The sequence below is a fragment of the Epinephelus lanceolatus genome, chromosome 21 (assembly GCF_041903045.1).
Source record: "Epinephelus lanceolatus isolate andai-2023 chromosome 21, ASM4190304v1, whole genome shotgun sequence".
Taxonomy (NCBI): domain Eukaryota; kingdom Metazoa; phylum Chordata; class Actinopteri; order Perciformes; family Serranidae; genus Epinephelus; species Epinephelus lanceolatus.
In genome coordinates, this window is record NC_135754.1 from 31891546 (window position 1) to 31917699 (window position 26154).

Sequence of the window (26154 nt, forward strand, 5' to 3'; positions counted from 1 at the left end):
AATCTGACCATGGCAGATCTCCATAACACATATATGGTTATGTTTATTTCTATAATAAAAAGATCACTCATTCGTTCATTTGATACAAGAGGTTAAAATGGTCTTGTGGATGGTGATCTTTTGGGGCGTCATCACTGTCATAACTGCAACAAAATTAGGGGTTTGTTTGTCCATGTGAGAGCAGGGGGACAAACCTTTAATAAGATGCAAATAATCAGTTGTCATCAGTCATGCAGACGAACAGTACATGCTGCCTCTGCGACTTTAAGAGCTCCAGACACAGATCAATAGTAAAATTGATCCTCTCTGCTGTTTGAGATAATTAATTGTGCCACAAGGAATAATTCCTGTAAGTCTAAAGATCTGAGACTCTCAGTGTATTTAATCCTCGAGACTGATTAATTGATCATTGTCTTTTTCATAAAAGGGAGGATACATGAAGCCTCTTTGATAACTCAGCTGCTGTTACTGACTTCTGATGACAAGAAAGACATGAGTCACTGTGCTGTTCAAAGAAGGTTTTGTAGACCAGGAGTGTAACAGTCATCAGCGTAGAGACTCAATGACGTATTGAAATTCAGCTGAGTGTGAGAAGGTAGTTTTACTTTAACCAGACAAAGATCCAACATCAATAGATGTGTTTGTTGCTCAATACGTTGTGCGTTAGGTTTTGGTTTACTTAAACCTTCTGAAAAGGTTTTCAATTAGACCGCCACTAGATTTTATATGTTTTTAGATCTGAAACTATCAGTTTGATTCAATCAGTCCATTAGCATTAAATTAATCAACAAATATTGGTAACTATCAGACTTGTTGCTGATTAATTATTATGTCTATTAACTGAATAATCAGCTAATAAAGTCACACATTTTAAGCAAAATGCCTGTTTTTTTCTGTTTTTATTTGCCTGCTATGATAGTAAGTTAAATATCTTTGGATTTTTAAATGCTAGGCACACAAAATGTGCCTAGCAAAATATGCTCTTGAATACTGTGACGATTTTCACCATTTTCTGACATTTTACAAACCAAACAATTCATAAAAATAATGTGCAAATGAAAGAAAAAGAAATGTACTTGTCTTTGCTTCACTGAGCCACATGTACATCCTGAACTGTTTCTCTTCTTCCTCAGGTCTGTCAGAAGTCAGGGGAAATCTCGTTGCTGAAGCAGCAGCTGAAGGAGGTGCAGGGAGAGTTAGCCCAACGTGTGGGAGAGATCGTCTCACTGCGAGGTCAACTCAGAGAGACTCGTGGCGAGCTCACAAACACCCAGGTCCTGCTCCAGGAGGCCCACGGCACAACCCGCACACGAACCCTGGAGCTGGAGGTGTGTGAAAACGAGCTTCAGCGTCGCAAAAGCGAAGCGGAGCTGCTCAGAGAAAAGGTAGGTCGCCTCGAGGGAGAGTTGGTTCATCTCAGAGATGCTTTGGCCAATCAGGGCCCAGGAAACAGACAGTGTCAGGTGTTCCAGGAAGCAGAGGAGCACCTGCTGGCCTATGAGAGTGATGAGGCGAAGGCCCAGCGGCAGAGCAGCAGCGAGGGGCTGCAGAACATGAAGGTGCAGATGGACAGAATGAGGGCTGAGCTGGCCTTCGAGCGTCAGCGAGCCGAGGAGCAAACGGGAGGCTTCGAGGAGGAGCGCAGGATATGGCAGGAGGAAAAGGACAAAGTTATCCGCTACCAGAAGCAGCTGCAGCAGAACTATGTGCAGATGTATCGCAGGAACCGAGAGCTGGAGCAGCTCCTGCAGGAGCTCAGTCAGGAACTGGAGAGCAGAGAGGAGGATGAGGGCAGCGGCAACGAGATCAACTTTGATGAGATCGCCGCTACGGAAATCTGACCCTTGTGTCTCTCCATCTTTTGATTTGCACTACTGTCAGCTAAATATTTTTTCGTCACCTACATCACAGTAAAAAAATCTGCAGTTTCAAATGAGACACTCTTTAGTTCTGCCTCATTGGTCTATTCTCCAAGGAGTCCCACTTGAAAGTCAGTGACCTCTATTAGTCATTAGTAGGCCACCTCAGTCTCCTGCCCTTCTGTTAAAGGGAAAGTTTGGATTTTTTGAAGTGGGGTTGTATGAGGTACTTCTCCATAGTTAGTGTATTACCTACTGTAGATGGTGGGTCAGCATGCCCCCAGTTTGGAGGAGCAGGCAGGTGTACCGCCATGGGAGCTTAACAGTGTACTGCTGTGGATGAGGGTAACAGCAAAACATATTTTAGCCATCTAAAAAAAATCAGAATCCGTTTAAGTGGGCACTATATTTTGAATATTTTAATTGCTTTACCTTGCCATCAGACAGAGACTCTCTTCAAAGCCAGACTCAATTGACAGAAACAGTAATTTTACCTCACAGAACACAGGAGTTTGGCCTCGGCTGTTACTGTGTGACTTTGGTGAATCTGAACTATTTGTGTGCCCCTGTCCACAGCAGTACATCGTTTATCTTTGGTGTCAGTACTCTAGCCTGCTTCTCCAAACTTGGACATGCCAACCAGCATCCACTGTATGTAATGCACTGACTATGATTCAGTACCTCATACAACCCCACTTCAAAAAACCTGTACTATCCCTTTAATGTCTGTGTGACTAACCAGACAGTTTTAGGCATCAGTGGGAGACTCGGTTGTGTGTGAGTAACTGCTCCCAACCTTTCACTCCTCCTCTTGTGTGAGTTATGAATCGACCCTCCATGCTGGGTTTGACACTACACTCCCACTCTGTGTTAGCTGTCAGCTCTCATTAGTACCGTTAATTTAGCCGGAGCCCACGCTCGGTGTCAGCTGACGGTGAACGTGGGACACCACACAATCGGCATGTCATGATAAGAGTAAGCGAATCAGAGTGAGGCGTTGATGGAGGTGACTGCACTCTAATCATGACAAGCAAAATATGTCGACTTCCTGTTAACTGGGGTACAGACATACATGTGTAGGAACAAAAAACTAATTTTCAGTCATGTATGGCACAAATTTGTTGTTTTTATAATATTAGGTCCAGTTTGAAAGAACAAAGTTAAGTCTCCTTTGATCGTACTCTCTTTACCCTCAACGGTGGAAATAATATCATGAACATCTGTACAGTCTAGTGTAATTAAACAGTATAACATCTAGATTGAATACGACCTTAACACCTTTCATCCAGTGCACGCTTCAGCTTTTCCCACACACACAGTTTGTTTTAAATCGCTTTTCCTGTAGTGTAGGAGTGGGCGATGTGGATACAATCCTAAATATTCAGGAAAAGTTATTTTAACAACGGACATTTTGACATGTCATAGCAGGGAAAGCACAGGTGTAATTAATATTAATAACGACTGCATTCCCATTACAAGAAATATAAGGAGATTCAGCTCAAGTGTCGAACTGGCTCACTGTCGTGGCTCGTATCGACACTTAATGTTTGTGTCACCTGTGTTTCTCCTGCTATGATGAGTCAAAATGTCTGCTGTGGAAAAATGATCTATACCAGGGCTGTCCAAAATCCCTAGTGCACTGTATTTACTGTATACGCACTATTTAGTGTCCTCAAAATTGTAGCTATGGAACAAAAAACACTGCCTCTACACTATTTTCTGCCAACAATCCCACAGTACAATCCATGTCATCACATGACGACACACAGGTATCTGAAATCCAGCCACAGGGTCCAGATTTCTCCCTAGCCGTTAGTTCAAGGTGCACAAAGTTTAATAAATTGAGTGTCATACTTGTGTTTGCCCAGTTTGCTGTCTCTGTCAAGTGTCAGTTAGTCACTCACCTTACAGCAGGAAATAGCACCTCATAATAAAAGCTCTGTGCTTGAAATTTACCGTACTTCAAAATAAAGTGTGTTCCTTACAAACTTGACACACTCTCGAGTCACTTGCGGTCCATTTAGAATGGACCTGCAACCCACTTCTGGACCACGACCCACCAGTTGGGAAGCACTGCTACAGAGTAAACTATAGAGTGGCTGTTGTATAGGGAGTAGAGAATGAGAGAGTGATTATGGGCCGAACCCTGAAACCAAATCAGAAAGGACAAAGGGAACCTGTTGGCCAGCTTGGTCCCTTCTGTAGTTGGGTTTCCATCCAAATGTAGCTCAAATTTTAACCACATTTTAAGAAAATCTCCCCCCAAAAAGCGAATTTATGTGCTTTTATTTGAGTTTAGGGAATTGGTTCATCAATATCAGCAGTAGGTGGCACTAATTCTCCAGCCAGGGCCACTGCAGAAGAGGGTTCAACAAGATGACGTAATTAAAAAAGCACCAGTCAAACCCCTCAAGTTAAGGGAAACAAATTTATGTATAAAAAGAAAGAGCACCCTGGGCTAAGTTTTAAACAACTATGTGCTCTTGGAAGAGTTCTGATAACAGCCCTGTATACATACATAAGCATGTTAAAAGCCTCCAGCCACGATGACGAGAGCTTGCAGTCACTTATGTATGTCATCATTTATTTGCTGAATGTGTTTCCATTGCACGTAGCGGCATTTACCTTTTATTGACACACTAACTTTTCCATCTGTGCCAACTAAGCATAAAAACTATTACACCATCATTTTGAGATTTTTTTTTTTTTTTTTTTTTAATTTCTGGTGTTTGTTTTTTAATGTGCAGAATTGAAAATGTGCATGAAAAAAGGTGGCTGGAGACACACCTTGTTTGGAGTTTGCATACTCTTTCCATGTTAGCGTGTGTTTTCTTCAGGTTGCTCCCACAGTCCAAAGACATGCAGGTTAAGTTGTTGTGACTGGTGGTGACTCTAAATTGCCCGTAGGTGTGAATAACAGGCTGCCTGTCTCTATGTCTGGCAACTAGTCCCAGGTTTTCCACAGTGTCAGCTGGGAGTTGAGAGTCCTCGGGAGATAACAATCAGTTGTATTATAGTTATATAACAAGAATAATTCCTTGCATTTCAGTAGGGTCCTCCTGCTGCATGGTGCTCACTGGAGAAAATACTTCCTGCTAAGACATGGTGAAATATTGATTAGTGTGTGTGGGTGATTTTTACATCACTGAAGGGAAATCATGCACTGAATTCTGGGTGTTTTGGTGTAAATTCAAACTACTTTGACCATGACTGTTTTTCCACCAACCTTTACAGTGTACGATCTGCTCCATGTGTAATTACTTCCCTTTTTTGTTCATCTGTTACTGCTGATTGACTCATCGTCCTCTGTAAATAACCCTGACAAATCATTCAGATTTCTTCCAGAGATGTCTGTCCGTCTCAAAAATAAAAAACATAGCCACTGTGAATAGACCAAAGCAATGTCGCACATTATATTTTGCTCCTGCAGATACGACGCCTGTATATTAATGTTCGTGTGGATGTTTGTTCCGGTTCCTCAGTATAATTTTATAATCCACGATATTTGTATGAAGACATTAAATGTATATTTTCATGCTGTACATTTCTTGAACAAACATACTATGTTTTTAATTAAAAAAAAGACAATTTAGTAGCCGTGTGTGGAACATTCAGATTTGTTCAACATCATACAACTTGAAAACCTGACAGCAGATTGTTTTTTCACTTAAATTATATACATTCCAATGCAATGTCTTTGTAAAGCGAGTTTTTACTGAAATATGAGTTTATTTGTGTTGAAATTCCAGTATGTGCAATGACCATTTACTCTGGGTTGCATTCCCTCCTGCAACAATCTGGATTATTTGCTCTTCAGTTCTCATTGTGTTTATATTTAGGTGATGTTTTACGGTTTGTGGTTTCATGAGGGGTTCAAAGTATTCCTCATTAGCTGCTGCACAGCAGAAATGTCTCTGAATGTCTCCTGTCTGCCCTCTGCAGGTCAGAATCTACATTACAGCTTAACCGCATTATATTTTCAGTCAACAGGGCTGCTAAAGGCACTCAGGTTACATTCTGCACATTCAAAAATTCAGACACATGGAAATCTGTGCTACTTTTCTCTAGAGGATTGTCATTGTTATGGAGGACAGAAGCTGCCAAAATAAAAAATAAATGACTCAGTAAATAAATGAATATGCCATTGCATGTATCAAAAATAATATTAAAAATAAATGTAGGCATTAATTAAAAGATTTTATATTCTGTTTTAAAAGTGCAGTTCATATTTCTGGATAAAGAGAGTTGATCATTGAGTCTTATTCCCAGATTGTCAACATCCGACACTCTTGGTGAGACTCAACAATCAACTATTCTTCTTCAGAATTACAGATTTAATCTTTAATTTTCTTCTTTATATACCTCTGTAATGATTCTCCGTTACTCTCCTATTTAATTTTCCTATTTATTTTTTTTGTATTTAAATATATGTAGTTTTATTTAGATTTATTTTTAAATGTTTTTATTCATTTCAGTTGTGATAAAGTGAAATGTTAAGGCATCAGGAGCACCATATTTTCATGATTTCAGATTCTCTGGACATTAGAAACATAAACACAGACTTCTGCACTATTTTTTTTTTTAAGAGGATTGTGATGCTATGGAGGACAGAAGCTGCCGAAATAAAAAATAAATGACTCAATAAATTAATTTAAGACTCAACAATCAACTATTTTTTTCCAGAACTGCAGACTTTATTTTTACGTACCTTTTTATTAATTCTCCTATGTATTTCTTTACTATTTAATTTTTCTTTTTTTTTTAAGTATTTAAATTTATTTAGTCTTTGATTTTTTTATTTACTTTAGATTTATTTTTAAATGTTTATTTATTTATTTATTATTTCTTTAAATTTACAGACAAATTTATTAATCAAGTAATTTTTAATTTATTTTAAATATTTTTTTATTCTGGCACCTCCTGTCCTCTGTACAATGTGACATAAATAGTAAAAAGAAATGTTCTTGATGAGTGTTGGCTCCTGGGTTGTGATGAAGTCAGTCAGAAATTCAGAAACATAAACATATAGTTCTGCACTACTTTTTTAAGAGGACTGTCATTCTATGGAGGGCGGAAGCTGCCAAAATAAAAAATAAATAACTCAGTAAATTCATTTATATGCCGTTAAATGTACCATTATCAAAAAAATGAAATAAATTGAATAAATTTCTGTTTTCAAGGTGCAGTGTTTAAGTCCGGAGAAAGAGTTGATTGTTGGGGAGACTCAACAATCAACTCTTTTTTTCCAGAACTGCAGACTTAATATTTACTTACCTTTGTATTAATTCTCCTATGTATTTCTTTACTCTCCTATTTAATTTCCCCATTGAATTTTTTATATTTAAATGTATTTAGTTTTGCTTTGATTTTGTATTTACGTTAGATTTTTTTTTAAAAAAAAAGTAATTTTTTTTTTGTAAATTTAAAGACAAATTTATTTAAAGAGTATTTTTATTTTTATTACTTTTTATTTTGGCAGCCTCTACACAATGTGACAAAAAAAGTAAAAAGAGCCAGCATTGGCTCCTGGGTTGTGATAAAGTGAAATATTAAGGCATCAGGAGCACCATATTTTCATGATTTCAGGCTTTCTGGACTCTCTTACTGTAAATGTAATCTGCTGCTTCTGTGTTCACTTTGTCTTTAAATAATTCAGTGACAGTATTCCTCATTTGCTTCATCCTTGAACGCCGTCATCTGCTGCTTCAGGCCATTTCGGTTTTTCAGCTTAGTTGCTCAACAGTCACCAGAGTCCACGCAATTATTCCCAACTCTAACAAACTTTAAGACGAATGGCAAAATTACATACCTGACCTCAGATCAGTGTGTTTCAAGTCTCTGTTTCTGTGTTCAGTCCCAACAGCTGCTTATCACTGGGAATATTCCTAAAGTCATGATGAGAGTCTCAGTCTCCTTTCAAAATGTTTTTGGGGACTTTGACCACAAACACCATGGGGTCTTTGGCCTTATTGCTGAAGGCTTTTCGGATGATGTCGACAGCGTGCTGATGGGTCACGCCTTGCAAGGAGACTCCATCCACAGACACCAACTCAAATCCAGCCTGAGGACGCGAGAGAGGAGTCAGACACAGTAAGAAATGGAACAAATACATTCAAGTACAAACACTTCTGTGTGTGTAAGCAGGGTATCTGCACTTAATGTAGTATCCTCCAATGCCTTAGCAAGTATTTAAGGTCTAAAATTTAATTTACTAAGGTTTTAAATGCTTACTGTTGCTTTACAGAGTCAGTAATGTTGGTTATAAAGTTGTTTTGTGTCTGTTTTCAGGCTGTCAGGAGGTGTTATACACCTGAAAACACCTGCAGCAAACACTGTAGCTACAGCTGGCTACAGCAGCCAGGACGCTCATCTGTTAATCTAAAAGACCTTGAACTTGAAGGAACTTAAATAATTTTTTCATGTTAGTGGTTAATCCATTTTCTGCTGCTCAATTTGGTCACCCTGTTAATTAAAATTATTTAATCATCAGAAATTATTATTTTATACTGCAAAAAATAGTAATACATTATACTGGGTTTCCATCATGTTTTCATACTTTGTGTGAAGTATTGAACTGCATTTTATGTGGAATAAAAAAATAGTATTTAATTTGTTGCACTCTGCAGAAACCCTGGTTATTAAAGGGAAATTTCGGTTTATTTCAACCTGTCTCCTATTGTCCTAAATTTGTTTCAAGTGACTAGTGACATAAAAATAACAGTTAGCATGTTAGCCGTTAGCCTAGATACAGCCGGGGCGCATAGTAGCGTCAGACCTGTTAAAACGTAACAACGTAACGTAAGTAAGGGCGGCCATCAAACTCTGCAAAATCGAATTCCTCCTCCACAAAGTCGAAGTCTGGCAAAAAGTCAGCCATTATTCTATAAATCTTTCATAAATTAAATGAATGAACTTTTCAGGCTACTGTCTGGTTCTGCCTTCCAGCTGTTGCTGCTTGTTCTCATGAGATTTCAGGCACGCTATGAGATCGCTACTTGTTCTCGCGATATTTCGGCCGCGCTTTGGAAAGCAGAGCTAAATGGTAAACAAACATGGCAGCACACCGGTAAGGTAAGACAACATGTTTACATGTCGTTTTCTATATGTTCTCTGACATTTATCCTAACGATATGAGGCGGTCTTTGTGGAAAAAAGCTTGTTTAGTGGACTAACTTTGCACTTGAAGGTTGCCCGTTCACTTACGTTTTAACAGGTCTGACGCTACTATGCACCCCGGCTGTATCTAGGCTAACGGCTAACATGCTAATTATTATTTTTATGTCACTAGTCACTTGAAACAAATTTAGGATGATAGGAGACAGGTTGAAATAAACCGAAATTTCCCTTTAACAGTCGTGTCACCTTGAGCACTTCGCAGGTGGAGGCAGCTCCTCCAGGAAAGATCTTCTCGATCTTCACCACTGGCTGAACCTTCGACTCCATCCCACCCGATATACTGATGCCTGAAACAGCAAAACAACAGGAGTGGGACTCAGTGATGAGAAACACCTGGCACTGTAAGTACACAAATATAAAAGTAAAGAGGCAAAAAGAGGAGATGAGCAGCTACATTTTGAAGTTAACAATGGGAAAATATTGCATGTAACTATATAGATAAGTCTACATGTGAAGAGGAGAAATATAAAAGAACAAAGATGGTTTACATATAAGCTTTTCATATCTGGAGGTCTTAGTTATGTGTTGTATGTAACTACCATTTCCTTCATTTAAAGGAACACTGTAAGATTTCTGGAGATTTAGAGACATCTAGTGGTGAGGACTGCAAATTGCAACCACTTGAAACCTCTACAAGTTAAACCCAATTTAGACCAAAGATTCGGGATGAGACAAGTTGAAACAGAGGGCTCAGGGACAGAGCTCCTGCCGCAGCAAGCAAGCACGCTGTCTGTGGTCATTTTGACTCAACTGGTGGACTTCACTACAACGTGCTTTACGTTTGACCAGCTGAGTTGCAGGTGACACCATCAGCCGGCTTGAGTTGAGCTCAGACGGTCAGTTCACATCCCTGCAACTTTTCTCTGCAGCGTTCTAAAACGGTTTCATCTCGTCGCAAATCTTTGGTCTGAACTGGGGTGTTCATTGTTCAGAAGGTTTTTTTGGAAGCTGAATTATCCACAGAGGTCTCCCTCTCTCTGGACCAGGAAATCAAAACCGGTAAAATCGGTAAAAATACAGATAGCCGGATTGTCCACAAACGTCACTTCCTCTCCAAAACAAATGGACCAGGTGATTTAAACCGGTAAAAACACTGAATAAAGCAATTTCACGTAAAAAACTCAGTGTGTTTCCGATGCCACTTGTCATGGAGGGGCTGCTAAGGATGGTGGCTGACACAAAAATATGAAGTCTATCTAGAGCCAGTGTTTGGTTTGTCCAATCTGGGTTACTGTCGAAACATGGCAGCGCAACCTGCCGATCTCCGTAGATGAGGACCTGTTCCCAATGTAGATATAAACAGCTCACTTTAAGCCAATGAAAACACAACAATTATTTTTTCAGGTGATTATAAACTACAGAAAACTGCCAATATATCCCCCTGACTCCTGTGCACTGGACCTTTGATAGACTATATGTCTCACTCTCTTCTCTCTTCACTCTTCTTGGAAAGACATGTTGATGTGTTTAGTTTTTTTTAAAGATGTGAACACCACCCACAGATGAAACTAATAAACTGGGGGATGTTTTTAGGGGTGGAGATAGAAATCTCAGACAAATATCTCAAAACCTGGATAAATAAAACCAAAACATGTTCAGAGGTCAGTTTGGTTGTAATTTGTGTGAACGGAATCTACTAATAAATGTCCAGACAATGAATCAATCAAACACATTTACCCAGTGACTGTTTGGTCTTGGAGATGCTGACAGTTTTGAGCTCGTGGTCCTCTTCAGGCTCAGAGCCGTTGAGTCCGTTCTCAGAAGGAGCCTGATGTCCGTTCACCTGCTCGCCCTTCCCTCCCTGATCTGGACTCGATCTGAACACCTGCGACAACAGTGGCCGACTCCTGCGAGCAGCACTCTGCAGCGTGAACACAGTTTCTTCACTCCTGTCTCCACTTTTCTCCGTTTCGCTTTTGGAGTGGCCGTTTCTAAACGTGGACCTTCCTCTCTCTGAGGCCGTGTCTGAAGTCGAGTGCAGTGAAACCTCGTCAAAGTGGACGGAGCGAATGGTGCCGATGTCTGTTCGGAAAGGAGGGCGGGATTCGTGGCTGCGGGCCAGCAGCCAGTTGGGGAGCATGGGTCTGGCAGAGGTGGGTCTGAGGTCTCTGGACTCTGTGTTGTAGCCGTCCACTGGTATGTCCAGCAGTGGGGTGAAGGACCTCGAGGTATGGGGCTTCTCCCTGGATCCTCGGGGCCCAAACAGACTGAGCTTCTCCAGCTCATCCAGCAGGTGGCTCTCCTTCTCCACCTCCTCGGCATTGTGGAGCTCAAAGCCTCCTCTGTAATCTGAAGGGAAAACACAGGGTGTATCAGTATATTTCTGGTGCTGTGTGCACTTTAATTTCAAGTTGTCCTGTGTTGTCTGTTTGTGCTTTCAAAGGGGAACTGTTTTGGTTGTTCTGGTATTGAATAAAAATATAAATCGGAAACCAGATGCATAAGATCTCATAATTTTGACTCCCCTGAATCACTGTTTTGTCTCAGTGTCTGTTAATTTTGACTGACTTGTGTGACTACTTTTATTTTCATCATGTCTATCTTTTTCTTCTCTCGGCAGAAACAGACTTCCACAGTGATGTTATTACCCTCAGAACAGAAAATCAAGAGCACCACTTTTATTATAAGAAAACATTTGCAGAAAAACACCAATTTAAAATCATCAAAACCACCTTTTTAAGTAGAAACAAACAGCCAGGTTCCTCGTCTAATCCTTGTTTAAACATATTAAACATAAAACTAAAATCCAAAAGTTAAAAACCACTGAAAAATGAAGTGGTATTGCAGCTGAGGTGGAAGGCACTGACCCGGGATGGGAGTGATGAGGCGCCGTTTGGGTGCTCGACCAGATGTGGGAGAGCGGAGAGGAGGAGTTCGGACTATATTACAGAGAGGACAGAAAGATAAAATGTTACAGAGAAGAGTGTAAGAAGGACTTTTTAGAGTGGATCTGTATTTCAGAGCACTGATTCTGACAAATCTCAGCATGTATCACACGCACTTGAACGATACTTGAGGATTTCGTAGGCCTCAGCTTCAATCGGTGTCACTATGTTATTGAATGCACTCAGGTCAGCAGGAGGAAGCAGCATCCTGAGAGACGAGACAACGGAGTCAAAACAGAGTCATTATTTTCATTGTTTGTTATATTACAAAGCATTTTTAACTGAGTCATCAGTGTTTTATTGTGAAACATTTGGATCTGAGAAGATTACCCTGAAAAGTCCTTAATAATCCCCTTCTGGCAGAATTTGTAATTCCACTTTCTCTGGCTGGAGTTACACCAGGCTGCTTGAAAAAGTGGGAATTTGAGGCCAAGTCCAACGTCAGGCCATCATCTGGTGCAGCCGAACAGACAAGTTGGTGGCTATGGACAAAGGGGACGACGCCACTTGGGCCCCAAAATACCACTAACAACAGCAGGGTACGAGGGAGTAAAAGCAGAGGGGGCACCTGGGACACCAGGTGTTATCAGTGAGCCTTCTAGAAGTGTTGTGGGCCTTTCATTGAAACACCAGTGAAGGAAGGTACCCACCTGATGACCCCAGTGAAGCGTTTACCCCCCCTTAACTCTCGCCCCTCCCCCAGCATGGCTCCAACTTTGACTCACAATAGCAAGTATGTGCAACAACAATTTTCTCCTGTTAGTTTCTTCTCTCTTCCCTCATCAAAATGAGGGAGTTCAGACCGCACAGAAGTCTCTCTTTCCCTAAGCTCCTTCTTACTTTTCTACCTACCTTCGCTCTTCCCTACTTTTCTATCCATCTAACCATGAGTCCTACATTGTGGGCAACTGGACTTGCTTGCGTTTCTTGAAGATGTTTTGCCTCTTATGCAAGAAGCTTCTTCAGTTCTAAAGGACTGGTGCAAAGTCGCAGGCTTTAAACACCACATCCCTCTGCGCTTCAAACCCAGTAACACACTGAGCCAGAAGCTTGTCCACCCTAAGGACAAAACACCCAGCCGTACGCAGAGTAATGTAGTGTGCGCAGTTCAGCACAGATTTGTACAATGGTGAAACAAAACAACCACTCCACAAGCGCATGGCACAGCACAGGAGAGCCAGCTCGTCAGGTCAACACTCAGCTGTCCATTTACAGCTAAAGGACAAGGGACACTCCTTCAAGGACAGCAATGTTCACATCTTGGCCAGACAAGAAAGATGGTTTGAAGGAGGCACGAAAGAAGCCATGGACGTCAGAGTTTAAAGTTTAAAGCCTGCGACTCCACACCAGTCATTTAGAACTGAAGACGCTTTTGGATGAGAGGTGAAATGTCTTCAAGAAACTCAAGCAAGTCCAGTTGCCTACGATATAGCACTTACGATTACCATGACCTGGATGACTGAGAATCTTCACCGACATATTCATCTAACTCTCTGGCTCCCACTCAGACCCCCAGACAGCACTATTACTCCCACTCATAGTCTCAAGTATGTGCATCAAGGGATTGTAACACCTAGTCCCAAGCTGAACTGATTTCCTTACCGGACTTCTCTCAGCAGCAGCAGCTTCTCCGGCCTGTCCAGCACGGCCAGCAGGTGGCGTATCAAGTTCTCCACTGACCGCTCGGCCACATACTGGTAAAGAGCAATAACAAAAATCATCGATTCACAGTAGTATCCAGCTGATAACGACTGGGAACTGATAGATGAATGATGCTGCGTGATAAATACAGACTCTCACCCTTCGGCACGTCTTCATCACAGCAGCCACCTCCTCCTCAGTCAGCAGCCTGCGGGCCATGTCCTCCACCACTCCGAGCATCTCTGAATTTGGCATCGCACTCACCTGCTGTCCTCCTGAAAACATCACAAGGGAGAATCGTTGTTCAGTCTCACGATCTGTGTCCTCTGGACCAGAAATGTCTTTTTGCAGTCGAACATATTAAAAGTAAATTAAATCTTTATGTCACTGAATGACGCACAGTAGTTACAGGCTCAATAAATCTGCTCTATCTGTGTACACATGTCCACGATACAGACTGTAAACATCCTCGTGCTTACCTGGGTTACAAGCTATCATAACTCACTGCTCATAAAGTATATGAAACCTCTTAGCATGGAGAAGAAGTCACGGAACGAATTTAAGATCATATTTCTAGGGTTTTAATTTGCCACAGACTGAGGAGGGAGATCTGCTTTTACAAAGTTAGAAGATAAGATGGATAGATAGAGAGGACATAGAGTGTTGAGAGATGGATTAACACATAAAATAACAGCAGCTGTTGTAAAACCTTTCCCATGTGGTTTTATTTGAAGCTGCGACCAGTAGCTCAGTCAGTCAGTCACCACTCACAGATTTTGCCTGAGGAGGCTGAGATTTGGCATGGAGGTCAAGTATGTGTGTGTGTGTGTGTGTGTGTGTGAAAGTGTGTGCATGTGTCGATGCCAATTGGCTAAAAGGGGGAAGTCGGAGTGGCTGATAAGAACAAGGCGCATAACTTCCAAATGACTCACAGCTTTACACAAGATTTGGTGGAAAGATTGGTCTTGTGAATGCATGAACTGGTGGGTGCAGCTATTGTGAATTGTTTATTTGTGTTATTGTCTTGATTGCTCAGAGTGTAAAGTTCTTCACACAACAACCTGAGCAGGTGTCAGCATCTTCACAGGCCATATAAAGTAGCTGTTTCAATGCAAAATCTGGCACTACGGCCTGTCATAGAAACGTGCACTGGCCCATCCTAACTACCGTACACCAGGACATAAAACATCCAAAACAATTCACCTACCTTTGCCAGCCTTGTGTGTGGACGGAGACTTGGAGCGTCCCCGGCGTCCACCCTTGAACAGCAAGTTGACGAAGGTCTTTGAGCGCTGCAGGGTGCTCTTCTCCTCTGGGTCCTTCCCTTTCTGCTTCTTCTCCTTCTTCTGCGTGATCTCTATGATGGGATAACAAACAGTTGGTCATTTACACAGCTCAGCCATTCTGTCTTTTGATGTTACCCACTCGCCTCACCTGCCACGGTGACTTGGCTTTGGGATCTGCTGATTGGTCGGCTCGGCCTGCTGAGAGCCATCAGCACAGCCGTCTTGGTGGACTCTCGCCTCCCCCCACCCTCGTCTCCACGGATCACTGTGTCTTTGAGCAGAGTGGTTCGACCCAGGCTGCGGGTGGTTTCAGGACCCATCCTCTGAGAGGGAAGGTCCGTCTGCATGGCGGTCTCAGTTCGCTCTGACTCAGACCTGGACAGATAAACCACCATGATCGAGTCTAGTCTAGGTCCAGTCTTTCAGTGTGCATATGTTGAAGCTGTATTGTATGACTGCAGTGTAAAGTAGGGCTGTCAAGATATTCTGCAAGTTATTTCATTTATACAAGTCCATGGGAACATATTTCCGCTGAGGGGTGCTGCACAGTATTTATGTGAACACACTTACAGGAATTAAAGCCTACACTGGTGGTTCCATCAGCTGTTAGTCCAAAGAACGCACGTTCCCATGCCTAAACCACAGTTTCTCTCTGGACTGCATGTGTAAAAATGTCAAATATAGAGTGTCGGACATCACATTGTCTCTTCGCTGAAGCCACTCACTTCCCCTGGGCAAATCATTATGTTACATCCGCCCATCGTCCGCTCCATCATTAACATTAGCAACCATAAAACTCCATCCTGATGTCTCTGCCCCTGCAGTCGAAGTCCCTCACATCCAAGAAATATTATGGATCTAAAAAGCAGTGCCAAAAGAACTGTCCAGGCAATGTTCTGCTCTTTGTCAGTCTGTCTGTGCTACTGATTATCTCCCAACCCCAAATCTCTCACCAAGTTTTGTTGACCCATGGACGACCCCGACCCTTAAACTTTGACCTGACATAATGATGCTGTCATATCAGATCGGAGAAATCAATTTAAATTGCACAATTTCAACAACATTTTTTTCATGTACTTTCAGTCAGGCACCTCATTATGTGCTTTCGTTCTTAAATCAGATACGTTTTACCCACATATACAACATGCTAACGTTACTAGCATAAACCTATGACATTTAACATTGCGTAAATTAGCCTGGTCGCTAGTGGACTTTCCTCTGCTCATATGAAGCTGAAATAAATCACACAGAGGACTTTAAAAGCTATTCTGTGGGGACTTTATCTTACTATATAATGACGAAAACTCTGTGTGTGTCTGTTCCACGTTTTTCTCCTCACTGACTTGGTCAATCCATGTGAAATTTGGCACAGTGGTAGAGGGTCATGGGAGGATGCGAATGAAGCAATATTACATCAATTGGCCAAAGGGGGGCACTATAGCAACAGATTGAAATTGCAAACTTTGAATGGGCATATCTCATGCCCCGTATGTCGTAGAGAACCCATAACTTCCGCTTATATAGATTTTAAGAACACTTTTTAAGAAGAGATTTTAAGAACACTTCAAATGGATCGCTTCCTAGGAAGTTTGAGCGATCTGCATGAAACTGGGTGAACATAATCTAGGGACCAATATCTAAAGTTCCCTCTTGGCAAAAGTTGGAAAACTTACTAAAACTGAGCTTCTATAAGGCAATGAATATTGTGGAGGGCGTGGCTCATCACATAAAGGTGTATAACATCTCAAGGGTTTCACCCATCACCACGCAACTTTGTAGGCATATGACCACACATAATCTGAGGGGACCCCTCCATTATTGACCCCATCAAACAAAATGGGGGTGCTTGAGAGCTCATTTCTTATTTAGGCCTAACCGCCATATGGATTTTTACTAAACTTGGTAGATATGTAGAACAGGACGCCTCAAGGTGACTGGAGAAATTTAACTCTAATTGGCAACTGGGTGGCGCTGTAACAACAGAAAAATGATTAAAAATGGCTAAAATGCGACTGATCGCTGTGGCTCCCCCTGTGGACCAATGGTTTTTTTTTTCTAATTTTTGGTATGACTAAGTCATGGCATGGTATGCTGTACATAATCACGGAAACTGTCAGTGAGTCATTCTGTCAGTCAGTCTTTCTGTCTGTTCCACGTTTTTCTACTCACTGACGTGGTCAATCTATGTGAAGCTGCACATAGGCATTGAGGACTGGCATAGGTAGAAGGTGACAAAGCTACCAATGGGTATGCACTAGTTATCTTTATTGTCTATTTAAAAGCAAATAATAGCTTTGCTTTTGAGGGAAATGGTTTCAGCTTACAAAAATAAACAGGAGGTCAGTATTTTCTGCGTTGTTACATTGCTAGGGAGGATGTCAAGCTATGGTGTAGGGTACACGTCTACACAGAGCCTACGCTGTAAGTACAGCTATAATTCAACGCAGCAGTTTAAATCTTCCTTAAGCTGAATATTTTTCGACTTCACAACCATAAAAATACCAAACGTGCAGCGCAGAGTAGACCCTCAGCACCTTGTCAAGCTGCTGCCATTTATAGCATAGTGTAAACATGCAGTGCTCCCATGAAAAAACGTGAACACAGCAGTTGCAGTGGTTGCTTGCCACCCCCTGCAGCTGGCTTGTCAATAGCACAGTATGGCAGTATTGGGGTTTTCCCAACAGCCCTACTATAAAGGGAGTTTTGAAAGCCTAAAGCAGGTATAAGGTTCAATAAAATACTGAGCTGTTTAGGTCTGGTATTTCCTCCAAATCTAGGAGAATATAACCAAAAGTAGAAAGCTGAGCCTGACCTCTGGTCCTCAGTAGAGATGCAGACGTCCACCATGTCTGAACCAAACGGCAGGCTGGGAGGGAACATGACCTGCGACAGGCCGCTCAGAGAGCTGACCGGGGTCCCGGATGACAGAGAGGAGGCAGAGGAGTTGGATTCTGAACCCTGAGAGGAAGATTTCTGGGTACCATTGGCCACTGAGGAGGAAAGAAAGAGATCATCTAACTCAAGTTTATTCAAGCATACCACAAAGTGTCCTGTGTTCTTTACAGATTCACTGAGACAACAAACACAAGGAGAAAGGCTGCAGCTCTCTAGATAATGAAACACTGGAGAATAAAACAGATACATACGCTTATTGAGCCACCTGTATTCTGCCACCATCTCCTTATAGGCAGGGTATCGTCCTGCTTCCTGTCAAGATATGGACACAGATATGCAAATGAGATACAGTAGAGACCTTGAAACTTTTATGGGCTCGCTATATTTGATAAAGAGTAACCCTAGAAGCACACAGAGACCCAAAACCACACACCTCTTCCCCCTTAAAGACAAACACACTTCCCTTCTTGACTTTCTAGTAACCTCTGATACTTGGGATGCTTTTTTAACTCTTCAGTTTCCACGGGGCAAAGCCAGGGAGCAAACCTTAAACAGGCAACACGGCTCTAAGCTTTGATCAGCACCTGATCCCAGCTGCCTGGTGAATAATGCACACGGCCTGGCTATTTTTCACAGCGCGAAACCCAAGCTGCGACAAGTAAAGTGAGCGAGGAATATTACGACTGCGTGCCAGCTGTCGGGCCCTGCCACACAAACCGCAGCTACGTCCGCTGTGCAGCGATGCGGCACAGCGTGGGGTTTGTGTTTGAGAGAGAGTTAGAGATGAGAGGGAGGAAACGGGTCAGAGAGTTAATGTGTGTCAGGTCATCTAACAGAGGTGATAATGAAGGAACCAATATGCTTTCTAATAACTGAGAGTCGTTACGAAGTGTGATACTTTAGCTTGTGGTTAACACTGAATTCAACACCAAAAATATTCACTACTACTAACAATGTTTGTTACTCAATTAGATTAGTTTTATCCACTGTAAAATTGTATTTATTCGTGATGACTTCTGACAATTAATCATACTAGTCCATACCCATTTAGTGCACAGTTGCCCACATACAGTTTCACATGGTGTGTGTTTGGGATACAGGTCATATAGGAAATTACAGATTAAATAGTAAACTGAACCCATTAAGAAGAGCAATGTATTCAGAGTTTTTGTGAATTTGATAGTACGATTGCTTTATTGAAAGTACAGTAGTACCATTACCAATAGTGGGATAGTTATGAGCTAAAACTGACTGACTGACAGAATGACACACTGATAGTTTCCGTGATTATGTACAGCATACCATGCCATGACTTAGTCATACCAAAAATTAGAAAAAACCAACAACATTGGTCCACAGGGGGAGCCACAGCGATCGGTCGCATTTTAGCCATTTTGAAGCATTTTTCTGTTGTTATAGCGCCACCCAGTTGCCAATTAGAGTTAAATTTCTCCAGTCACCTTGAGGCGTCCTGTTCTACATATCTACCAAGTTTAGTAAAAATCCATATGGCGGTTAGGCCTAGATAAGAAATGAGCTCTCTAGCGCCCCCATTTTGTTTGATGGGGTCAATAATGGAGGGGTCCCCTCAGATTATGTGTGGTCATTTGCCTACAAAGTTGCGTGGTGATGGGTGAAACCCTTGAGATGTTATACACCTTTATGTGATGAGCCACGCCCTCCACAATATTCATTGCCTTATAGAAGCTCAGTTTTAGTAAGTTTTCCAACTTTTGCCAAGAGGGAACTTTAGATATTGGTCCCTAGATTATGTTCGCCCAGTTTCATGCAGATCGCTCAAACTTCCTAGGAAGAGATCCATTTGAAGTGTTTTTCAAAAAATTCAAAATGGCGGAAAATCCATATAACTGGAAGTTATGGGTTCTTGTGGCAAATGTGTTCCTCATGAGGAGAGGCATCTCTGTGCAAAGTTTCATGTCTCTACGACATACGGGGCATGATATATGCCCATTCAAAGTTTGCAATTTCATTCGGTTGCTATAGTGCCCCCCTTTGGCCAATTGATGCAATATTGCTCCATTCGCATCCTCCCATGACCCTCTACCACTGTGCCAAATTTCACATGGATTGACCAAGTCATTGAGGAAAAAAACGTGGAACAGACACAGAAAAAAAGCGGATTCTCTTGAGGTTAAAAATTTGTTCTCAATCTGAAATATATCTTAATATTGTGGACCATTATGACAGACGCTATGCCTCGTCTTGTAATTTGAGTCATATGTTCTTCTTCTGCCCCAGACTACATACATTTTGGACTGACCTTTTTATGGTTTTAACAAAAGTTTTAGGAGTCCAGGTATAAATGGATCCTTTTATTGCTATATATCATCTGAAAAACTCCAAATGAACTCCTCACAGTCAGAAATATTAGCCTGTACTTCCCTTTTGGCAAGACGTCGCATTTTACTCCTGCGGAGATCTCCTAAACCCCCATCTGTATTGCTGTGGGATAACGATGTCATGTCGTTTCTTGAATTTGAGAAAGTAAGTTAACAGTGAAAGGCTCACTGATAAGTTTACTTGGAAATGTAATTCTTTTATGAAGTACTTTAATTTCTTAACAACCCTGTCCCCTTGCCGTTATGATGTAGCTACATTTCTCCTGGGCGAGGATGTGGAGAAGGGAGATTAGCCAGCAGAGTGTGTGTGACTCGGTTTGAGTCACTTTAACCCTTTCTCCACCAAATTAAATTAAAAAAAAATTGTGGTCTTCACTGATCTTGCCAGCAAGCTTTTCATCCTCCACAGTCGACCTCATGTTGAAAGCGTATGACTCCAGGCTGTTCTTAGCAGACACTTTGTCACGCTGGACATCATCTTCAGCCTTGTACTTCTCAGCTTCCTGGACCATGCGTTCAATGTCCTCCTTACTGAGACGACCCTTGTCATTGGTGATGGTGATCTTGTTCTCCTTGCCAGTGCTCTTGTCTACAGCAGAGACATTCATGATACCATTGACATCAATTTCAAATGTCACCTCAATCTGGGGAACACCACGGGGAGCAGGAGGGAGAGTGTCACTGCATCACGCCAGCAAAGGGGCTAACATTAGAGCATCCACCTGGGAGTTGTATTTCTATCACTGACGATCGAAGTTGATCATAACTGAGGCCGATAAACACCTGTGACTACTGCAGAGTCATTTGTCCCGGGAGTGAATCCAAATTGTAACCTTCTCCTTTAAATACAAAAGCCAGGTGTTAGTGGGTTTTTGTCCAGTGGGAAAGGGGCGTTTGTTTTCCATTTACAGAGCCAGGACTGAGTCTAAGCACCAGATTTCTATTGGCTTACAATTGTAGACTGCTCATTTACGAAGATGTCGTTCTTCAAAATATTTGGAAAATTACTTCTTTCTGGACTTTGACAGTTCCATGGTTATATCCATGCTGTCTGCTAAGAATTCATAATCATGCTGCAGTGGACATAGAAGGTCAAATGTTGCGCGTCACCGCCCGTTCTCACCTTGATGGTCAACATGACATGCGTGTGGCTCTTCAGCACCTCCACAGCATTACTGTGGCTGATGTCCTCAAAGCTCACGCCATTGGCCGCCAGAATCTGGTCCCCCATCTTTATTCCATTCTGCTCGGCCAGACCACCAGGATCCAGTCTGAAACACCGGCACAGGAAATTATTTAATTAATAAATGTTTATAGAGACATGATATACAAAAACAAGTGAGTGGCGGAGGAACGTACTTGGAGACGTAGATGCCCAAACCAAACTCCTTCCCCCCTCGGATGTTGAAGCCGAGGCAGTAGTCGTCTGAGGTGGTGTAAAGGTGGACGATCCTTTGGAGGGCGCTTCCTGAGCTGGCATCCGAAGGTGTCCGTCCGCTCTCCTCCACCACCATACGTCTGTGTATCAAGTCCACCCTGGAAGATTTTCCACAGCCAGTCAGAATCTCATATTTATGTATAAAACTGAGATAAAATCAAGAGGAGCAGTTCATCATCACCAGGTAGTCTTCTCCTTGGAGTAGCGGATGCCGGGCACTTTGCCGACACGTCTCACCACCATCCTCAACCTGTTGTTGCCCGTCAGCACCTTCACCGCGCTGCTCATCGTGATGCTCTCCAGGCTGATGCCATTCACCTCCACCAGTTTGTCTCCTACAAGCAGACCTGCCTCCTCTGTGAACACACACACACACACACACACACACACAGAAGTGTGAAAATACACCCAAACACTGTAACAAGAGCAACATGAGTACGTTACGTTAGTTTACCTGCTGTGCTGTTGTCCTCCACCTTACTGACAAAGATGCTGAGGCCGTGCTCTGAGCCTCCTCGCACGCTGAAGCCGAGCTTGCCGTCCACACTCTTATCCACTGTGATCGTGTGGAGGTCCTCGCTGTCATCTCCGCCTAAAGGAAATCACATGGATGCTGTTAATATGTAAATGAGACGTTAATGGTCACAAATCTTGGGGGAAATTCATGTTCCATATTAATACTGTAGAAATCAGGCTTGTTTCTGACTCTGTACCGAATGATAGAGAGAGATACTGAAGAGTCTTCGGACATCCTCTGATCCATTCTAAATGGACCACAAGTGGATAACAAACGTGTGAAGTTTGAAAAAAACACACTTTATTTTTAAGTACAGTGAATTTCTGGCACAGAGCTTTTATTTTGGAGTGCTGTTTCCCACTGTAGAGTGAGTGACTAATGGACAGCTACTTGACAGAGACAGCAAACTAGCTCGATGACATGACCAAATGCAAGTATGACACTGAATATATTAAACCGCGTGGACCTTGAACTAATGCCATCCATCCATCCATTTTCATCCGCTTATCCATGGCTGGATCGTGTGGGCAGCAGGCCAAGCAAAGCACCCCAGACATCCCTCTCCCCAGCAACACTTTCCAGCTCCTCCTGGGGGACCCCAAGGTGTTCCCAGGCCAGACGAGATATGTAATCCCTCCAGCATGTTCTGGGTCTGCCCCGGGGCCTCCTACCAGTGGGATGTGCCCGAAACACCTCCAGTGGGAGGCGCCCAGGAGGATCCTGATTAGATGCCCGAGCCACCTCAACTGACCCCTTTTGACACGAAGTAGCAGCGGCTCTACTCCGAGCTCCCTCCGAATGTCCGAGCTCCTCACCCTATCTCTAAGGCTGAGCCCAGACACCCCACAGAGGAAACTCATTTCCACCGCTTGTATCCGCAATCTCATTCTTTCGGTCACTACCCAGAGTTCATGTCCATAGGTGAGGGCTGGGACGTAGATGGACCAGTCAGTCGAAAGCTTTGCTTTCTGGCTCAGCTCCCTCTTCACCACGATGGACCGGCACAGCGCCCGCATTACTGCAGAAGCTGCACCGACCCGTCGATCCATCTCACGCTCCATCCTACCCTCACTCTTGAACAAGATCCCAAGATACTTGAACTCCCTCGCTTGAGGCAGTAACTCTCCCCCAACCCGGAGAGGGCAAACCACCGTTTTCCGACAGAGGACCATGGCCTCAGACTTGGAGGTGCTGACTCTCATCCCAACTGCTTCACACTCAGCTGCAAAACACTCCAGTGCATGCTGTAGGTCACGGTGTGATGGAGCAAACAGAACCACATCATCTGTGAAAAGCAGGGATGCAATTCTGAGGTCCCCAAACCCGACCGTTTCCTCCCCCTGGCTGCGCCTCGAGATCCTGATCCCTTGTCAACAATCCTTGAACTAATGACGAAGGAGAAATCTGGACCCCGTGGATGGACCAGTTGGGAACCACTGTTTTAAATGATTATTGTGAAACAAAAATGTTGAGATCAGGTGGGTATAATGCAAGTGTAAGATACTGAATACACCCTGATAAGTAAGTCTAGACTTAGCAGTATCCAAATCTAATCCAGCCTAAATTTCTCTAAGAAATACCCACAGTTTTTCTTATAAACCAGTGTTCTGTCTTCAGCAGTCTGCAGGTTGTCATGTGCACTACACAAGCAGCCAGGCTGACTACCTCTTACCATCCACAGGAGAGTTGATGAGGATGACCCGGCCCATGGGCGAGGAGGATCGGATTCCACGCCGCCGCTGCTCCTTCTTCCGTAAGAGGTTGCGTGTAGCCGTGTGTGACCCGTGGGTCCCATGGGTCCCGGGGGTCTTCTCCCTGCGGGACGGGTCTGACGAGTGAGCCATGGAGGCTGGCGGGGTCCCCTTTCACACACACTCCACCGGCGGCTCAGCTCCGAGTGGAGGAGCCTGTAGCAGAGGGAAGGAGATCCTCAGGTGAGCTGGCTGTGTCTAGAACATTTGGATACATGATGGCCAAATAATCCAACTCACCGATGCAGTTTGCTGCATGACATGATAGCTGACTCTTCCTGGAGTCACACTTTGGTCCATTCCTGCCCATGTTGCATGTCTCACCTGTCTGAGTCTCACAGAAGTATCAACAAGTGAAGCACACACATTAAATACAAGGTGTCTGCAGGTGTCAGTTACATTTAATGCTTTTTAAGACCTGTTCATAGAAGTTAAGACCTCACACATTCAAATGTAAGACTGCTTAATGGCCTAATTGTTGTAACATTAAATTTAACACCTTGTAAAGGACCTGGAGACACCTTGAAATATCTAGTCTTTGCAAGTCACATGACACTACAGACAAGAGACAAACAAATATCCTGCATTTGTCTGCAGGTGAGTTCAGAAACAGGATTTAATGGGTTTATTTAGCTCAGACCTGACCCACTTAAGAGTCACGATGTCACATGGTGCTGCTGCCATGGTTACATGTCACTAAACTTAACCCGTGATAACAGTGAGCCCTCATGTCGTCACCCCGGGGTTTCCCCACAGGCTCACGGTGCTTCAGCACCCCGGATAGCGGCGCTAATAAAGCGTGCAAAGCTGCGTCACAGCGGCGACATTTAAAGTGTCACCATCGATACAAAGAGAGGTTTAATTAAGTTTATATACGACTTCACTTTACTGCGCAACTTCAGCACTTATTCCGCTAAAGTATCTGAAACAAATGTAGACAAACAAAATATACTTACCAAACATGTCAGGCTGAGAACACAGCAGACACCAAGGCAGCTCCTCTCATGTATTCAGCTTAAATAACACCAAACAGACACTAACAGGAACAGTGTCCTGACAGGAGGCGGCAACAAGTGTCCTTGTATCCTCTAATTTCATCCCATACTCTGTACATAAATTAAAGTCAGCTGGTTAGCCTGCCTGAGTCCATGTTGTGTAAATGATCCAGCTCACCTGGCTGGGACATCTCTGCGACTGTAACAAGGCCCGCCCCTCGGCCATGCTGATTGGCTGCATTGTAGTTAATTCAGAGTATTTGATTGGACAACTTATATACCAATCAACTGACAGTCTGACCTTTATGTACATGTAAGTGCACACAAATGCATCTTACACGCATTAAATCTACTCTGATAAAGCATTTATCATATTAAATGTACACGTTTAATTGGAATTTTGCGTTTGAATTGGTTTTCAGTGGAAGTCCTGCCTCTGTAGTTGTCTACACAGACTCTAGTGAACACACCAACATTAAAGGGTAAGTTAGATATTTTTCATTTTCCCTGTTTTCCCATGTTTTTGTATCTAAGTGACTAATAGGAGCAACAGTTTTTGAAACTGGTCCAGTATTGAGCGAGATTCAGCAGCTGCAAAACAGGCTGCAACGTAAACACTCGGGGCATTTGTTCACCATCATTTTATGTCCAATAAATGTGCTTGTTTTGTCACTGACAGGCTCAGATTGTTGTTTTAAAGGGATAGTGCACCCAAAAATGAAAATTCAGCCATTATCTACTCGCCCATATGCCGAGGGAAGCTCAGGTGGAGTTTTAGAGTCCTCACAACACTTGCGGAGATCCAAGGGGAGAGGGGGCAGCAAAACAACTCCACCTAATGGAGGCTTATGGTGCCCCAGATTCAAACGTCCAAAAACACATAATCGAAACCACAAAATATCTCCATACTGCTCGTCCGTAGTGATCCAAGTGTCCTGAAGGCCCAACATAAAAAGTTGTTTGGAAAAACTTCATTTGAACTCTGTTTTTAGCCTCATTGTAGCCTGTAGCTCTAACTGCCTCTCCGTGCACCGCGCTCACATGTGTGCGCTTGCGTGAGACCGTGAGACATGGGCACCGCATTCATGTGTGTTCACGTGCTTTCGTAAGCCTCCATTAGGTGGAGTTGTGTTGCTACCCCCCTCTCCCCTTGGATCTCTGCGAGTGATGTGAGGACTCTAAAACTTCACCAGAGCCTCCATCGGCATGAGGATGAGTAGATAATGGCTGAATTTTCATTTTTGGGTGCACTATCCCTTTAAGTGTCTGACAACATTATGGAAATGATCCCTTCAGAGATAGAGCTTTTTGTTAAAGAGTAAGATGCTTTTTAACCAGAAACAGCCCCGAA

The 26154-nt window shown here is 42.9% G+C and overlaps 2 protein-coding genes across 6 annotated transcripts in view; one reads left to right on the forward strand and one right to left on the reverse strand.

The window, feature by feature from the left end:
- The window catches only part of LOC117246789 (leucine zipper putative tumor suppressor 2 homolog), a 50572-nt gene extending 45118 nt beyond the window's left edge, over positions 1-5454 (forward strand). For all 4 annotated transcript variants that reach the window (XM_033610761.2, XM_033610763.2, XM_033610762.2 and 1 more), the window contains one exon: positions 1134-5454. In XM_033610761.2, coding sequence (XP_033466652.1) covers positions 1134-1841 — 708 coding nt within the window. In that variant the 3' untranslated portion in view covers positions 1842-5454. The remainder of the gene's footprint in view (positions 1-1133) is intronic.
- On the reverse strand, positions 4556-24984 carry LOC117246942 (PDZ domain-containing protein 7-like). 2 transcript variants are annotated; one of them, XM_033610982.2, is made up of 18 exons: positions 24765-24984; positions 24049-24142; positions 23730-23964; positions 21995-22132; positions 21722-21896; positions 21462-21638; positions 21226-21373; positions 17994-18054; positions 17660-17837; positions 14996-15222; positions 14769-14918; positions 13721-13836; positions 13523-13614; positions 12037-12128; positions 11843-11914; positions 10713-11324; positions 9222-9322; positions 4556-7920 (listed from the first exon to the last, which is right to left on the reverse strand). In XM_033610982.2, exons 3-18 carry the CDS (start codon positions 23899-23901, stop codon positions 7765-7767), a joined length of 2667 nt encoding a protein of 888 aa, XP_033466873.1. In that variant the 5' UTR covers positions 23902-23964; positions 24049-24142; positions 24765-24984; the 3' UTR covers positions 4556-7764. The 2 variants fall into 2 exon arrangements, with proteins under 2 accessions (XP_033466873.1, XP_078019771.1); XM_078163645.1 differs by lacking the exon at positions 24765-24984 and having other exon boundaries at positions 24049-24758.
- Between the last annotated feature and the right edge of the window lie 1170 nt (positions 24985-26154).